At 35.8% G+C, this 13,779-nt stretch overlaps 1 protein-coding gene across 1 annotated transcript in view; it reads left to right on the forward strand.

Moving 5' to 3' along the window:
• shtd (anaphase promoting complex subunit 1) overlaps positions 1-13,779 on the forward strand; it is a 220,066-nt gene that overhangs the window by 69,833 nt on the left and 136,454 nt on the right. The window contains exons 11-12 of the mRNA XM_089090505.1: positions 3,276-3,414; positions 6,861-7,054. Of these exons, the coding sequence (XP_088946631.1) occupies positions 3,276-3,414; positions 6,861-7,054 (333 nt within the window). The remainder of the gene's footprint in view (positions 1-3,275; positions 3,415-6,860; positions 7,055-13,779) is intronic.

Consider the following 13,779-nt stretch of genomic DNA (forward strand, 5'->3'; position numbering starts at 1 on the left):
AATGGTGTATGGCAAGGACGCGCTACTGCACCTGAGCTGTTTAACTGCGTCATCGACCACATTTTGAACGAGATACACGCCGTGTCTACCCTTTTGGCATAATTTATGCCGGGAGAACTTTGTCTGATGTTGACTTTGCCGACGATGTAGCCGTTCTTAGTGAAAATCTTGACCAACTTAAGTCTACACTCGAGACACTCTCTTCCACTGCCTCCGGAGATGGACTGCAAATCAACTGGAAGAAAACGAAGATCATGCCCATAGAAAAGACTGCATCGGTATCACCCTTAAATGTTAAACGTGGTATGGTAGTTTTCTTATCTAGGATCAATTATATCATCAAATAGCACGATTGACGCCAAAATTTCAGCAAGATCAGCCAAGGCAAAGTCTGTATTCGGACGGCTCCTAAGAGCGGTCTTCCTCGAGTCGTAAATTAGTTGCCTTAAAAAAGCCCGCATTTTCAATGCCACAGTCTCAAGCATCATGCTGTACCCTTCTGAGATATGGCCGATATTCCAGACACCACTAAAAAAAGTCGATGCCATGCAAACTAGACACCTGCGTCGTGTTAAAGGCTTCAAATGGTATGACAGGATCCACAATACTGAGATCCTGAAGACCTTCAAGTTAGCGAACCTCTCCACCCAAGTAGAAGCTCGTTCTCTAAGATGGTACGGCCACTTACTTCGCCTCCCGCCAACTACCCCTGCAAAGATCATATCCGACTTCAATCCCTCAATTGTCTGGAAACGTCCTCCAGGGAGGTCGCGCATCAGATGGGCTGATGTTATAAATCAATGCCTCAAACCGCAACATCGACCCAAATGAGGCCCCATCCTTAGCCCTGGACAGGGCTGCTTGGGGAAGACTGACAGCGATGTCAACCAGTTCTCTTTACGCTGGCGACCCTGCTGAGCAAGAGCATTAAGTCAAGTAAGTCATATGTACTTGACTGAAGACATGCCTATGATAAACAAGATAGGTGCAAGATAATACATCTAAGGAGGGGGAGGGGGAAGTATTCCAATTTCAGTTTCTTGAGAAATTGGAAGAAGCTTAGTATTATTTCCATTTTATGTATTGTTTGAAACAAATTTGTACAGTACAACGACGGAGAATTAAATTTTTACGTTCTCTAGTAGGTTTATTACTACGATGACCAAGTTTATTATTATTTCTATTGTTTTACTATGCTTTATAAATTTCAAATAATATAAAAATGTATGTAGGTATTTTTCCAATCACTGAGGAAATCCCCTCATAATTGTTCTTTTTCAATCAGAGTATACTGCTCTTGAAAAAGAAAAAGATGTTTTTACAAAATTATGTTAATATAATGATAAAGTTATTATTATTTTTATATAGGTTTTTATTTTGAGGAACAAATATTTGCGGATGAATATATCAACATTAAAGACAGTTCAAAATTAATTCTTTCATTTCATTCTGAAAAGTTATAAATTAATTTTTATGATTATTTTCACATTTCTGGACATTGTTTGTTCAGGACTAAATGCTTCTAAATCTGAATATTCGAGGAACTGCTTTTGTAAATAACGTTATCGCTAGCGCTGTAAGTTCATTTTTAATGACCTTTTGTTCTCGTTAATGATAACAGTCAGATTGGTGAAACAGAATACTAAATAATATTCAACAAAAATGTTTAACAGACACACACAATCTAAAGACGAAACTATTTGAAAGACTAGTTGTGTATTGGCATTTGTGATATAGTTGCCACCATAGATTATAGTAGAACTCAGCAAAAAACAAAACATTTATCATCCTTAATAGGTGATAAATAATATGATTTATCATGCTGCTATAACCGTATCTTAGCTTAAAAAAAAAAAATCACGGAGTAATATTTTGTTTTTGACTGTAGAAACGTTTTCCTGTTACCCTTGGATGGCTTTCAACAGCCAGTGCCATATTTTTTTTATATTTTATTATTAGAAACGTTTTCTCTCTCCAAAAAAGAAACTGTTTAGATAATAGAAAAACAAACCCTTAGTACATTTATATAATTATATAATACATTTATACATTTTAATACATTTATTAAGACCTTTGTCTTCTCAAAAAGGCAAGCAGTAATGTTACTCCAGGTCCAGGAACTGTTTTTACTGGGTAGGAGATCTTTTTCCGGCATGTCTGAGCTTGGCGTAAGAAGGGAACGTCCAAAATAATTTAATGAAATCAAAATGTAAGCGGTTAAGTACAGTGGCAAAAGTTAGCACATAATAAGTTGCAAAAGTATTAGAGAACCGCTTCAGGTCTTATGTATGGGGTGATATAGAATAGAAAAGAGAAAATATGCCAGGAGTAGAGTTAAAAGATGCTAATTATCAGTATCCAAAATTATTGATATAATTTTGTATCCTTTACAAGGAAATTTTTTGTTCTACTGATAGTCGTCGGTTTTATGTCAATATATCTATTTTTTTTTTTTTTTTTGGTTTTAGCATATAACTTAACATAAATGTTTGTATAAGCTGACTAGCCTAAAACGGTACTTGTATGATATACCCCCTGCATCTCAAGTTGTTTATGCATTGACGCACTGTAAACCGGTTTCTGTACTGTAATTCGCTAATTTCTTTCAACTTAGCGTAAGAGAACACAAAGAGAATTGACAGAATAGATGGGTAATATATAATTTGGGCTATATATTTGCACATTAGGGGGGGGGGGGTGGTGGTAAAGTATTTGGACAGTGTGAATTCAGAAAACAGTTCTTACTTCATAGTATCAGAATAACACATTATGCTAACACATTATGTGTCTACTTTACTCCCACCCCCACCCTCCTAATGTGCGAATATATAGCCCAAATTTGTTTCCAAAGTATTATATTTTTATCATACTTAGGTATATTTTATTAGGATTAACCTAACTTCACTTCTTGAGATGCATATTTTACACATAAAAAATGCATCTAAAATTGAAGCTAAATTAAAAAAAAAAATGAATATGTGGATATGTTGAATATGTGAATATGTTGAAAATTGAATATGTCCAATAAACAAATCTGATAATATATCTGAGGTTAAATAAAGATGGCGGCCTGCAGAGTCGATGCTATAGGTTTACAGCACGAGACTACTTGCAGCCCTTATGCCAAAGACTCGGGAGCACTAGATGGCTGCACTAGAAAAGTGCTGGAAACCTCAATACTATAGAAATGACAGCCCAAAAAGGCTGCTTGCAGTCCCAACGCTGCAGATTTTTACCTCTGACGTATCCAAAATCAATATTGTCTATAATTTTAGGATTAAAAACTAGTGTTATTGACAACAGTGACGTGTCAATGGCAGTTGAAACTCCACCCATCAAAAGTCTTCAGAATCTAACACTTGGAACGTGTAGAGAACATAGGTTGCTATCGACTCCAGGCCTTTCTTCTTCTAGGTAAGTTTTCTTTGTGTTAGCTATGCAAAAAAACAGGTAAATTGCTTAGAAATCGAAAGATCAGTTCTAAGCTTATTTCTTTGAGGATTCAAACCGGTCTTGTACAATTAGTTGCAGCTTTCATTTCCGTTGCAGGAAAAATTACGGGGAAAATAAAAATTGGATTTGGACCTTCTCAATTGGATTTCTTTTATTTTGGCATTGCTAGATTCTTTTTTAGGGGGTTCAATCCAAATGAAGAGGATTAGAGCTTTGATCAAATCTGCTATGAAAAGTATGGAAACATCGAATTCTATGCGCAGTTTTTTTGCGAAAGGAAAATTCAAATACAGTTTTGAGAATAATTCTTAGGAGTGACGAAATAAAATATTCTAATCCAGAGATGACTAATTACTACTCTTCTATTTTCGTTCGAGGTGCTTATTTAAAATATTTCGTTTCATTTCTCATCATATTAAACCACTTAAGGGCCGCAGGCTAGCCATACTGTTCTATTTCATATTTTTTATTTTTGCCTTAATATATTGATTTTGGTCATCTGTGGCTCCATCCAGATGGAGAGGACTAGAGCTTTGATTAAATCTGCTGTGGGAGAGGAAGTAAAACATTCTATGCCAGCGGTGGCTAATTACTATTCTTCTATTTTTGTTTAAGTGTCTGTATAAAAATTTGCAATTGTTTATTTTTGTTTTTGGTTGGAAAGACGAATTTAAACCCATGTTTCTTGTTTGTTTCTTTGTTTATTGTTTATGTTTGTTTCTTGCAAAGACGAACTTTGTTTCTTATGGATAAGATGCTGTGTCTCATTATTCTATTTCATACCAGACTTTTTTTTATTTTTTTTAAGACCAAAAGCTTGAATTCGAGTCCTAGGCTTGGCCTAGGACTCCAATACATATTTTCATGTATAATTATTAAATAGGTGTCGTGTTTCTTAGTGTATTTTTTGTATAAAATTGTTTTATAAAAACGAGCTAAATTTATGTAATTAGCTATATTTCTTAATATATTCGTAAAATAATTTATACAAAATATTAAATTTAAACAGGTTCAATCTAATTAAAAAATTTGGTATTCAGCTGGAATTTCAGGTTCTATTCAAAAGGCAATAGAGGTATTTTGGACTTTTTTTTTTATCGACGTTAAAATTTGTCAAGAGCCCAATTTTATCATTCATGGATAATTTGTAAATCTTGTTTTTTTTTATCAACTTTTGTGACTTTAGTGTGATCCATGCTTAGCGACACCAGAAATTTAAGTTGATTTCCAAGCAAAAAGTTTTCTATGCAATATAGCCTCATGCATTAAAAATGTTATTATGAATATTAATAGAAACATATTAGTTGTAGTCTTAATGTTTTGTCGAATATTGGAGAATTTGGTACCAAAGAAATAAATTTTATTTAAATAAGATAGAAATAATTTTAATACTCTTTGTGTTATTTACTAATTTATATGAATTATTCTTTATCGATGTTTTTTTTTTGCACTGTTAATGTGGTAAGCCATCTGCCACCAGATATTGGCACGGAAAATGGTGCTGCACCACTTATTGGAGGAGAAAGCCTCGCTGGCGCCAACTATTGTAATGGATTGGCTCGCGGCCACCACTACTGTACCGTAAATACAGAGTATAGTAACACCCTATCACGGAATATCCTGATCCATGGTATGGTAATGTGATCGAACGGTCAAACGGGCCAACTCTCTAGGCAAGGGTACCACCACTTGGGTCACCCCTAATATCTCTAGCTATCTCATTAGAGGGTAAATGGCCCCCCTGTCGATATACTAGTGTCAGTACTTCTCACGAACTCTTCATCTAACCCTGCCTAGCTTCCTGGGAAAAATAATCTCACACTGCTGTAGAAAATAGCTTACTTATATTTTCCAATGTCAAATCCGACAAAACTCACAATAGTACATAATAGCTTAGACTCTGAAGCCTATCAACGAACTAACTCCAAAATCACTACTTTCATAAAAGGAAAACTTGCATTGGGGTGGAACCAGAATGGCAGGGACCAATCCAATAAATTAGAGTTAAAATCCCTGGCTTCTTTTGAATAATATTATCTTTCAATGGCCCAGGTCAAGAAGACAAAAATAGGATTTATCTTGAAAGGTTATTTATTGCAAAACAACTATAGCCTAGCAACGAGACTTTAAATTGTCATTGAAAATTATACTATAGACAGATCTAAGCAATTGTAATTACGAAACGAAAACAGGTCATTTATCTGAAAGAGAAAAGAAACAGGGGTGAAACCCCAACATGCACCAACAGAGTTTAATACACCAGACACCGTATGCATTTCTAAAGTTCGCTTCAACGAGCGAGGTTCGGTTCCCTGCCACGGCCGTAACCAGGGGGGGGGGGGTTACCCGGTTTGAACCCCCCCCCCGAAATTTTTTGACCGACTCGAAAATAAGTCGAAAATTATTAAAACCTAGGTAAAAATCAGTAAAATTAGTCGAAAACTGAGTCAAAAATTAGTAAACCCCCCCCAAAAAAATTCAAAAATTAGTAAAACCCCCCCTGAACAAAAATCCTGGATACGGCCCTGTTCCCTGGTACACCAGGCTTATCCTCGGGTATTGCTTTTTGTTTTTTTCTTTGTTCTTTTGTCAGCATTATTTCAATCAGTTTTTTTTACAATACATGGAGAAATGCCTGATATTGTAAAATGAATACCCTATTTATTTTGTAATCGTTTTCCAAATAACGGATTCAAAAAGTAAAGTGATAAGGACATAAGAGCAAATAACACATTAAGAAAATATACTGGACTGAAACCTATGAAGGACTTTTAAAAAGAAAAAAAAAATCAGTGTTTATAGATTACCAAAATTATTAAAAGTTTATGTAGAAGTACAATTTGTTTGGTTTTAGATGATTAAACCTAGTTTAGTTTGTTCTCTTTTTTTCTTTTTCTTTTTGTAGAGATGAGGGGATACACTCGGTCGTATAAGTCCATTCCTATAAGAGCCCTGTGCCAAAGACCCAATTCTATTCAGTTTCCTATATGTTCGGATTTGGCTTGTACCAGGTTCATTCGAAATTTATGTGTGGATATACTTATCAGATCTGATAATATATATGTACATTTATTACTGCATTTTTTAAAATTTAAATAATTGAACTTAGCTGAGCTTATTCTGTTTTTTTTTTCTTCTTTTGGTAGGGAAGGTGGATTTAATTTTAAGTTGATAGTGCTAAGTAACAAATCAATCCTAAAATGGATCTATTATCCTGGTAAATATAGTTGTTTGTTTTAACTTTAATTTATTATATGACTTTACTTCTCCCCATTTCAAATTTGAATACTGCCCTTTCCTTTTCACTGAGTTTTTCTTTCAATTTATCTTAAAGAAATATTACTTGGTGAAAAAGGACTCTTTGCTTAAAGGCTGTTAACTTTTGTACATTTCTTTCTTAATTTAAGACGAAATAGTTTGGCTATGCCACAGCATCCATCACAGCTTGATGAATCAGTAAACATGTTGTCGCCTGTGGGTTCTGCAACCCCGGTCAACAAAAGCATCTTCAATGTTCCATATACATCACCACTTAGCAACGACCGAATTACGACTGTAATGGATGGTGTAGTTAACAGGGTGACGCTCAAATTTACGGGAGGTGAGTTTGGATTCAGCTTAGTTTCCTCTTTTCTCAATTTTTTTCTAGGTAGCAGGAAAGAGAAATCTTTTTTGCTTTTAATTAAATTATAAAGAAAAATGTATTTGTTCACTCTTTTAAGTTTTCGGTAAACCTTTAAGAAAATCAAAGTACATCTTTTCATACTTCATTTTAGCAATCATATTTTTTACAAATGAATCTTCGTTGTAAATTTTTTGTTTAGACCGCACCTGCCTCTCCTTCAAACGACCAATAAACATAGCGTTAGGTGCATTTAATGAACGCCGTTGCATTACTCGTAAACATTTATTTTGATTTCTCGGTGATTCAATAATCGAATATGTGATTCTCTGAACGGGCGTAGTTAAATAAAAGCGTTGAAAAGCTTAAGGTTATTAATCACATATGTGTTGTTAACGAAGGTAATTAACTTTATAATTACATTTGTGAAGTTTCCAGTATAAGGGATGATGTGGTTAAGCTCGTGAGGGCCAAATCTACTGGAGATGAATTAGGGTTCAGTTTTAGTTGCTTAATATCTTAAAAATCTATCTTGTTCTTTTCGGTCTTTCGAATTATCTTTTGTCTTTTCAGAATTTTCTTCATCTTTTAAGATATATTTGTCATGCCCGCGATCGGAAAGGCGTAACCAAAGATTATTAGAATGCTCAAAATAGATTGAAAATGTGTGGATATATAGGTAACGGGTTAAACTTTTCATCATTATAGTGGAAAATAAACCTAAAAGATGCTTAAATATTATTTTTATAGTTTATTTTTCTCCATCCTAATTAAAAGTAATACCTGTTACATATGTATTTATATGTTTCCATTTTGTTTATAAATGTAAAGGAAATGTCAGATAAGAAATTGTTTACTCTTAGAATGCTATTTAAGGTCTTTGAGGATTGATCAAATTTCTTGGTTTTACAGGAAAGAGTAAATATGGAAAGGGTTGCCCATGTTCATTCCCTAAGGGCGGTCCAAACCTAGTACACTCATTTTAGAGTATGCTGGGAGTTGTTCTGAAAAACCACCCGAGAGTTGGTGTTCCTCCACGCTAGGGTTTTTGAGTGGTTTGTTTCGTGAGGAGCCGACTTTTACACCTTTTTGGGGTTACCACCACCCTTGCTGAGGTGAAGTATAAGGTTTCCGACTTCAGTTTATGGTGTTACAAGAAGTTTGTTAAAGGAGTTTTTCTGTCCGTTGTTTGGGCTAACTGCTCATGCAGCTGGTGGCTATCCAATTTACAAACTAAGAAAAGAGCTTCGGATTGGACTTACTTCCAGTAAGCGACCAAGTGCACGTCTCATGACCATTCTTGCTGATACGTTTGTTGTGGCCCATTGCAATGTGCCTGGTCTCCAACCCAAGTTCGATCACCGTCAGCATATGACAAATGTGATATCCCCTTCTGTCATATGCGTGTCGAACATCAACCTAAATTCTAGCGTCAATGATAGTGAGGTCAGTATTGCTTGCTACAATTTACTAAGGCTGAAAAAAACCTGAGAAGTTCGACTTTTGGTAGAGGGGGAGTCGCCTTGTATTTAAAAAACAATATCCCTTTATGCCACTTCAGATTCATAGCGATGAAGAGGTCTTATGGGTAAGGTAAATCTACCAAATAAATATTTTGTTATTTGTACAGCGCACAACCCACCAAAGATGAATATTACTGAGCATCTGGAGGATTGCTTAGAATTTGTGAAGAAAAATTCACCAATGCTGGGATAATTATCCAATGTGACCTTAATGACCATTACGGTCACTTGCTGAAAAGCCATGAGTGAAGCGGTATGCATAGGTCTGCTAAGCTTAAGTCCTTCTTATGGTCTACTAGGCATAAGTCCTATGATCTGCTCATGGTAAATTTTGAGCAGATCATAAAGCGGCATCACTGCACATATTGGGATGATCTGTGAAACTGCTTATTGGCAAAGCCATGGGATAAATGTTGTAGAAAAAGACATAACTAAAGCTGTGTAACTCTATGAAAAAGTGAATACATAGGCTATTGACCAGTTTGTCCCTTCAAAGACAATGCAAATGTTTTCTTGAGATAAACCGTGGTTCAGTGTCAGTTGTAGAAAGACAAGTAGTATCAGAAAGAAGGCTCACAAGAAATGGTGTTTGACGAAACCAGAACGAAGATCGGGGTGCTTTCTTTTGAGCTTGAAACGAGTCCTCTAGAATAACACGTCAAGCTTGAGCCAACTACAAGCGCGGTTTGAAGGAAACTAAAAAGTAGCCCTACAAAGCTAAGGTTGAGGACTGTCAAGTTAGCTTTACCCCCATCTAACCCCACCTCGATTCCATCGATTCATGTGGAAGGGTGATGATACCTTATGGCCAGGAATAGACGGATGCTCTTGCAAAAGCTTGTGCAAATGAATCTCAACTTGATAAAGCTGGAGTCTCCCCTCCTCCTTTCTGTAGCGAACGGATGAAAAAATCACCGGCAGAAATATAACTAGTAGGTATGCGTTTAGAATGCCAGGTCAGCTGGATATCAGCAATGCTTCAGGACCTAATATGCCTCTGAACTCGCCGGTCCTTTCAATTCTCTGTTCATTAAATGCTTTGCAGCTGGATGATTTCCGAAAGTCCAGAAAGTTGTTCACATAGACCCTTTGTCAAAGAAAGATGGTGACCTTACTGATGTACGAACTTATCGCCCCTTCAGTCATTTTCTGTCCTGCGTTGGAAAACTTTATGAAGGTGTCATTAACGAGACTATCAATACCTGGAGTCACACCGGCTATTGGTCGACACACAATACTGTTTTCGTAGAAAGGAGTCCACGTTAGACTGTCGAATTGCGTAGTACCAAGAGTAGGTTGAGCTCCTGTCTCACGAGGCATGGTACACTTCATCTCTCCTTTGACATTTTAAAAGCCTTTGATCACGTATGACTTGGGTGCCTTCTTTGTAAGCTAAAAACCTATGGAGCTGGTGGTTGCCTTATAAGGAGCATGCTGGCTTCCTTCAACCATGTTCATTGTGCAATGTCCGTGACGGGTTTATTTCAAAAGAACATCCTGTGCTGTCAGGAATACCTAAGGAAGTATTCTTTGGCCAGCTCTTTTCCTAGTATTAATTAAAAAAACTTTTTCCACAAAATAAGTTTTTCAAAGAAAAGTAAAGAACTCCATTAAACAAAAATGAGCAAAAATAAAATCAAATAATCTACCAAGCGTGAAACTACCACAATTCAGCATCGATAAATAATTGAAACCCAAAACAAGCAGAAATTACAGTAAACAAGGGAGTTAAACTCACAACGAGCAGAATTTAAAATAATTTTGGTTCAAAACCCCTACGCTTTCCCCAGGCTAGATCATAATTCGCAATTTACTGAAAAAAATTTAAATGTTTTTACTTTTATAACTTTAATAAATCAAATAATATTAAGATTTTGATTACTAAATATCAGTATTTGTATACTAAACTGACAATGCACATTAATTTGTCTTTTTTTAATACATTTTGTTCTGGAACTTTTGTTCCAGAACAAAATGGCTATCTCTAAACTTTGATTGAATGTGTTTGGGGATATGGAGGGCGTAAGAGGGGGGTTAATTACTCTCCACTCACTTTCGACTATTAAAAAGGGCAATTTCAATTTCCAATCAAATGAGCCCCTTTTGAAATTTACCCAACAACTTTCTATATAAACCTTATATGCCCCCAGGGCATAACTTACAACCCTTGCACTGAAAGCTCTGATGGGGTTATCATCTTAAAAGACCTTATTTCGAGAACTTTCGAATACGTTGAACAAAATGGATATATCAAAATTTTGATTGGATGTGTTTGGGGAAATGGTGGGTGTGTGAGGGGGGTTAGTTTCCCTTCAATCACTTTCGACTATTAAAAAGGGCAATTTCAATTTCCAATCAAATGAGCCCCTTTTGAAATTTACCCAACAACTTTCTATATAAACCTTTTATGCCCCCAGGGCATAACTTACAACCCTTGCACTGAAAGCTCTGATGGGGTTATCATCTTAAAAGACCTTATTTCGAGAACTTTCGAATACGTTGAACAAAATGGATATATCAAAATTTTGATTGGATGTGTTTGGGGAAATGGTGGGTGTGAGAGGGGGGTTAGTTACCCTTCAATCACTTTCGACTATTAAAAAGGGCAATTTCAATTTCCAATCAAATGAGCCCCTTTTGAAATTTACCCAACAACTTTCTATATAAACCTTATATGCCCCCAGGGCATAACTTACAACCCTTGCACTGAAAGCTCTGATGGGGTATCATCTTAAAAGACCTTATTTCGAGAACTTTCGAATACGTTGAACAAAATGGATATATCAAAATTTTGATTGGATGTGTTTGGGGAAATGGTGGGTGTGAGAGGGGGGTTAGTTGCCCTTCAATCACTTTCGACTATTAAAAGGGCAATAGCCCTTTCAATTTTATGAGCCCTTTTGGATGTTTTTACAACATCGCTTTCAATAAAAACCTTACATGCTTTCAGGGCATAACCTAAAACCCTTAACCTGAGGGTTGTGGGGGGGGATGGGTTGTCATCCTTAAAGACCTAATTTCAAAAACTTTACACTATGTTGAATTATATGACTAACTTATCGTTTTGATTGGATTTGCTTGGGGAAAAGTTGGGCGTGGGAGGGGGGTTAGTTATACTAAACTTAGTTTTGACTATTAAAAAGGGCACTAACCCTTTCAATTTCAAACCAAATGAGACCTTTTTCAAGTTTCTACGATAAAGATTTCAATAAAAACTTATATGCCCCCAGGGCACAACTTATAACCCTTGCTCTGAAGGCTGTGACGGGAGTGTCCTGCTCAAAGGTATAATTTCCTAAACTTTAACTGCGTGGAACAAAACCCCTTTCTCTCGTTCTTCTCTACAGAGGGTGCATAAGGTCAGGGCTCCTAAAATGCATTATTATGAAAGTAGGCCTTACTTCCCACCAATTGTGGGTGAGATTTTATGACTGCTTATAGATGTCCTGGGGATAGGAATTAATCCCCCCTCCTACATAGGTCAAATTATATTTGGACACCTACAAAGCGCAACAGGGATACTAACTTTTTCTGTCCTTCAAGTTTCATCAATGCATTACACCCCTTGTGGTATATTTGGGGATGACAAGATTCTGGAAAAACCCCTCCCTATCTATGGATTGGATTACAGACGGGCCTGTTTCAGTTTAGTTCTAAACTCGAGTTTTATTGGAAAATCTAAAAAAAAGAACAGAGCTAAAATCGTTCTCATTTCCTTATGTTTCGGCATTGTTTTATATTTGTTTTTTTCCCAGAGGTATTTCGCCCTCAGGTATCTCGCCTCAGAACAGGACTGATTAAAGTACAAAGAGGCTGACTTGTGAAAAAAAAGTCTGACAAAATGATACGGAGATAATCACCAGAGGCAGAAAAAGCAACAATGTTTGACAATGAGAAAGACTAGAGCAAGTAATCCCATGCAATGCAGTCTTCTCAGGGGATGCTACGGATATTGTGGTGAGAGAGTTGGTGATCAATTTCAAAATGTATATTTTTTTTAGTCTCAATAGGATTTGGTGTTTCGGACACAATAGTTGTCCTGCGATGCTTTAATAATAAGTATCGAGGTGTACCTTAAGCGGTATTTTGAATACATTGAAAAATAAAGACAAATATTTTGTCGAAATTTTATTTTTATGTTGGTTTTGCTGCTAAACTCGAAAAATTTAAGTTGTCTTAGCTAAGGCCTATTTGCAATGAAAACTTAGTTATGCTGATGTTCAGCCTAACCATAGTTTGGTAAATATTTAGTTCCACGTCTATTTGCTGCTGGGACTTGAAAAGTTTAAACGGTCATACCTAAGGCCTGTTCATAATAAAAATTAACTCATACTGAGATTGAGCCTAAGCCTAGTTTGGAGAAACAGCTAATTTTAAGTCTATTCCCTATGAAGGGTTCACTAATATCCTGAAATGGGTTGAGCCAAAACCTAAGCTATATTTGTGAATTTGTTAAGTCTCAAAACAATTAGAGAGCTTTGTTGTCAGTCTTCAATTGTATAAAAGGAAAGAAACAAAAACTAAATGTATTAAACAAGAGGAAACAATACAAAAGAAGCAAAAGGATTAAAAGGAAAAATGACATGGACAAATGGAGCAAAAAACAATTCTCTATTGGGAAGAGCTTTTGTAGCTTATGAAGGCCAGGGAGTATCTAAGTGGTAGTCTTGAATAATGATTCAAAAGTTCAATTAGGAAGTTTGATAGTGAAAATTTTCTATCTGAACAAGTTGGAACTAGCCAATTAGATCATTAAAAAAAGAAAATTGTTGGCTACAATCCTCAAAATCAGGATTGAAAACAATAGTATTACTCTGCTTTGTCACTGATCTTTGCGGACAGTAGAATCTGCCTTCTATTATTGGTTAAAACCAAGTTCTAGCATTAGCTGAATCTCGTGTTACAAAATTATCATTGTGAATAGGTCTTTCTTGACCTATTAGGTCAAGATGGCCTATTTCTTGACAGCAGCGTATAAGGATTTTTAAGTCGGTCGTGGGAGTTCTATTATTACGATATTTTTCTATTGTACGAAGTTCCAATATAATAGGGAGTTCTATTAAATGGATTATTAAATTATTATCACGGATGGACTGTTTCACCAATGATTAAAATAAGAAAAACGAGCTCCCCCATCCCCAAAAATAAAAGATTAAAATACAAAATGATTATCAATTTATC

The sequence above is a fragment of the Artemia sp. Qi Xiang Cuo genome, chromosome 6, assembly GCF_049724085.1.
Source record: "Artemia sp. Qi Xiang Cuo chromosome 6, ASM4972408v1, whole genome shotgun sequence".
Lineage (NCBI taxonomy): Eukaryota > Metazoa > Arthropoda > Branchiopoda > Anostraca > Artemiidae > Artemia > Artemia sp. Qi Xiang Cuo.